Raw genomic sequence first — 4,163 nt, forward strand, 5'->3', positions numbered from 1 at the left:
GTTTTTAAGGAAGCAGGCACTTCTGTTTTTGGAAGCATTCTTACTTTGTAGCATTTTTCCACACCTGCTAAAATGTTTGCACAGTCCTGTGTATGATTGAAGTTATTCAAGATTTCGTAGATTTCTCTTTGCCCCTTCCTGCTTTCATGGTCTTTGCAGACCCCATAAAGAAAGCTATCTTGTGGCATGAAAAGATAAACGAGTCCCAGATTGTGAAAGCGGCATAGAGAAGAGAAGGTCCACATCTATAACCTTCCTGGAAATTGCATTACATCTAAATAAAACCATTGCTCATACATTGTCTACCATCCCACGTTTAAAGTAGCTCGGTTCATTATGCTAGTAAGTGATCAAACATACCCTGTTTCCCTGAAAATAAGACATAGCATGATTTTCCAGAATTTTTGAGGATGCAAAATGATTTTTCAGGTTTTTTGAGGGTGTTTGAAATATAAGCCCTACTCCAAAATTAAGCCCTGCTAACAGGTAATTAAAAAAGTCAATTTAAATAGTGTCCAGGCAGCTATACATGAAAAAAAGTTAAACCTTTTTGAACAAAAATTAATATAAGACACTGTCTTATTTTCGGGGAAACACGGTAGAAGGCTTATAAGGCCATGCTTGCTCCTCTGGGAAATATGCAATTAAGGAAGATGGAACAATACCTCTGTAGCGCCACCTATTGGAAGGCAGCATTCCTGTAAGTCAATGTCAGCCCCTTTCTAACATGGCCTTAAAAGTCTCCTCACTCCCCTCCTAGGTGTCTCCTCACACACCTTCTAGGTATTCTCCTTAAGGGGAGATGATACCCGTCCCGACCTGTGTCATAGACATCTCACTAGTCTAACTAGAAACCTACTCCACGGTGATGAGGGGTAAAAGACCCTGAAACAGCTGTCTGTGTATGGCATTCTGTCTTTTGGTCTTCAATTCCCAATCATTGTTATAAAGACTTCTATAAAGAGTCTATCTAACATTGACTTGCAGGAATGCTACCAATCAATAGGTGGCGCTGTAGAGGTATTGTTCCATCTTCCTTATTTGTCTGTGATTTGAAAATGGCATTTTTTTTTTGTTTTTTTGTTTTTCTCTTTCGTCCCTCTCGTTCAAAAAACCATTATTTCTTTATTTTTCCAACGACATAGACTTCTGAGGGTCTGTTTTTTGCTACACAGGTTGTATTTTTCAGTGGGACCATTTAATGTACCATATAATGCACTGAAAAACTTTTAAATATTTCTAAGTGGGGGGAGGAATGGAAAAAAAATGCAATTGTACCATTTTTCTGAGGAGGGGGGGGTCTTGTTTGTACACTGTGCTACAAAAATAACACAAAACAGCATTCTGTTGCCTCCCTCTGACCACCTTTATGTTTTTAATTTTTTGACGATGGGATTGTGTGGGGGCTTGTTTCTTGCAGGATGACCTTCAGTTTCTGTTGGTACCATTTTGAAGTATATACCACTTTTTTGATACCTTTTAATTTTATTTTATCTTGGAGGCGGGTAGACTAAATAAGCAAAGTTTTGGTGTTCTTTTTTTTTTTTTTTCTGATCCCATTCAGCATGCAGGATAAATAATGTGTTGTTTTACGAACACGGAACTAAATATGTTAACTTTTTTGTTTTAAAACTGGGAAAAGATTTTTTAAACTTTTAATATTAATTTTTTTATAATGAAAAACTATATTTTAACTTAAATTTACTTTTTTTGTCTCCATGGGGAAGTTGAAGTAGCGTTGTTTCTGCAAGCACTTTATTAAGCCACAGGCAGGGCCTTAATAGGCAGAAATGCATAGCAGCCCTGGGGGCCTTCACAACGGCTCCCAAACAACACCCTGCAATCTCATTGCGGGGGGGGGGGGCAATTCAGGAGATCAAGGGAGCCATTTAAATGCTCCTTTTGGCGTTATCTGCAGTCGCAGCGTGGATGGAGTGGCATCAGCTCCCGGACCTGCTCTATATAGAACCCACAGACAGCATGTACAGCATGTGCTGCCCAGGGGTGAACAGCCAAATGTCCGCCTAGAAACAGTCGCCCAACAGAAAGTTAAGTTGCACAGATTTTTTTTGGTCTAGTTAATGGGGGGGGGGGAGGAGGTTGTAAAGTTAGACTTTTAGACAAATTTAAAAATTTAGACTTTTTGAAAAATTGCAAAATTTGTGGCAATCTGATGCCGGTTAGGTGGGTGGCGTGCAAAGTGTCTCCAGATCTCTAGACATGTTTAAAGTTGTGACAAATTTATCATCGCCATCCAACATTTGAAAACTGTGTTGCATTCTAAACTGGAGAAGGGAAAAAAGTTGCCAAAAAAGTGATAATAAATACTCCCCATTTTACCTACCCCATTTCTTTTGTACTCCGGTGATAGAGAAGCGAGAAAACCTTAGTGTAGTTATTCTATATTTGTCTAGAAGTTATTCTATATTTGTCGTTATCTGCAGTACTAAACTGCAGCAGCACCACCTGCTGGCCGTGGGAGAAATACCGACCAAGGCACTACAAAGAACGCAGAAGTGTAATAAGACTCAAGTATCGAAAGCAACAGCGAAAGGATGAGACTATTCACCCCTGTAGATATAGAAACCAGATCCGTTGTGCTAATGCAGTGATTTGCGCACCGTTGGGGCTTATTCACACTGACAATTTAAAAGTTGTGCCCTAGATTCCCAGGCGCAACTCACATCAGACAGTACATGAACACCCTGTGCGGGACACCACATATTTACATTCATCCGAAAATTGGACAAGAATAGAACATGCTGCAATTTTTTCTACTTGGAATGTTCATTCAATTAAAAAAAAAAAATCGCACATACGAATAGGACTATTTAAATATGCTTCCTTTTGTATCCAATTTCGGACTGATTTTTTACTGCACCTCCACCAGCCTGAAAGGGGTCACCAAATTCTGTGCCAAATTCTGACTCCCATCGGCACGGTGCAGCAGAAATCTGGATCCATCTGACCAGTTGATGTTTTTCCACTGCTCGGTGATACAACTTTTGCGCTCTTTTTTAACCCCTGGGGTCTCTCCTTTCTGTATCATTTAAACAAAATAGTGCTGGAACTGCTAATTAGGGATGAGTGTGCATTTGGGTACATCAGTTGAAGCACCGGCTTTATATTTGCCTGTTCTTGACTATGCAGTGCCTTCTTGTCAGAAGGATTCTTGACATCCTCCAGTGACCCCTTTCAGTGACTACTTTTTTTTCTATCCACAGGATCATCTTTTTCTGGATATTTTTCCTCAATCACAGCATTCTTCTGTATACTCTCCACACAAAAAAAACCCACAAGTGAAATCCTGGCCCCAGTAGTCTACCGCCGATGACCAGGCCTTGTTGAAAGTCGCTCAGATCGTTGGATTTTCCCATCTCCTGTGGATTCACATTGAAACTGATCCACAGGAAACTTGTCATGTTATTTTATGCTGCACTCCAGGGTCACGGGGATAATTTTCCATACAAGGAAGCCCAAACCGTGAGAGGGCCAGGGTCTCTAATAAAGGGGTCGTTTAGCAAACAACAAATAGACTCCCAGCAAACATTACAGTAACCCACTATATATCATAAACATCAATGCTACAAAAGCATTGGCCCTTAGAACAAAAATGATGGCACCTGGGTTGACTATTCCCCCAAAGTCTGATGGGTGGAGCACCAGCTGCTGGACCCCAGAGATGCCTGGGATGGAGCCGTTAAGGCTACGTGCTGCAGGCCCTTCAGCCTTTTCTCTAACCATTTCTCATATAAGAAAAGACAAAAACAGACACAAAGCCAAGAAGCAAAGAAAATCTATAAATGTTTAACTTTGTTTAACTGGAAAGCTACAAATTCTTGCTCGTCCTTGTGATACGGATAAAACTGGAAATACAATGAATTAAGTTCGGCACGCGATACAGTAGAGTATTAAAAACAGCACACGTAATTCTGGCACGTCTCTGGTCGCTCGCATACATTTGGTAATTCAGTAGTAGATGCTACAAAAATATAAAAAATATGAGAAGTCCCTCGAGACTAAGAAATGAAAGGACAGGAATGTGATCGAATGTCATTTTGCTTGTGCAGAGAATCATCCAGGTCAACCAGCTTTCCATTGATGGTGATGTCCATGCAGCCGATGTAGAGGCGGAGACTGGAGTGACCGTAACTGGGATATCA

The 4,163-nt window shown here is 40.5% G+C and overlaps 1 protein-coding gene across 1 annotated transcript in view; it reads right to left on the bottom strand.

Moving 5' to 3' along the window:
* Positions 1–3,800: 3,800 nt before the first annotated feature.
* Positions 3,801–4,163, bottom strand: part of PROS1 (protein S) — a 67,049-nt gene continuing 66,686 nt past the window's right edge. The window contains 2 exon segments of the mRNA XM_066601513.1: positions 3,801–4,129; positions 4,132–4,162. Of these exon segments, the coding sequence (XP_066457610.1) occupies positions 4,020–4,129; positions 4,132–4,162 (141 nt within the window). The 3' untranslated portion in view covers positions 3,801–4,019.

This window comes from Eleutherodactylus coqui, chromosome 4 (assembly GCF_035609145.1).
Source record: "Eleutherodactylus coqui strain aEleCoq1 chromosome 4, aEleCoq1.hap1, whole genome shotgun sequence".
Taxonomy (NCBI): Eukaryota; Metazoa; Chordata; class Amphibia; order Anura; family Eleutherodactylidae; genus Eleutherodactylus; species Eleutherodactylus coqui.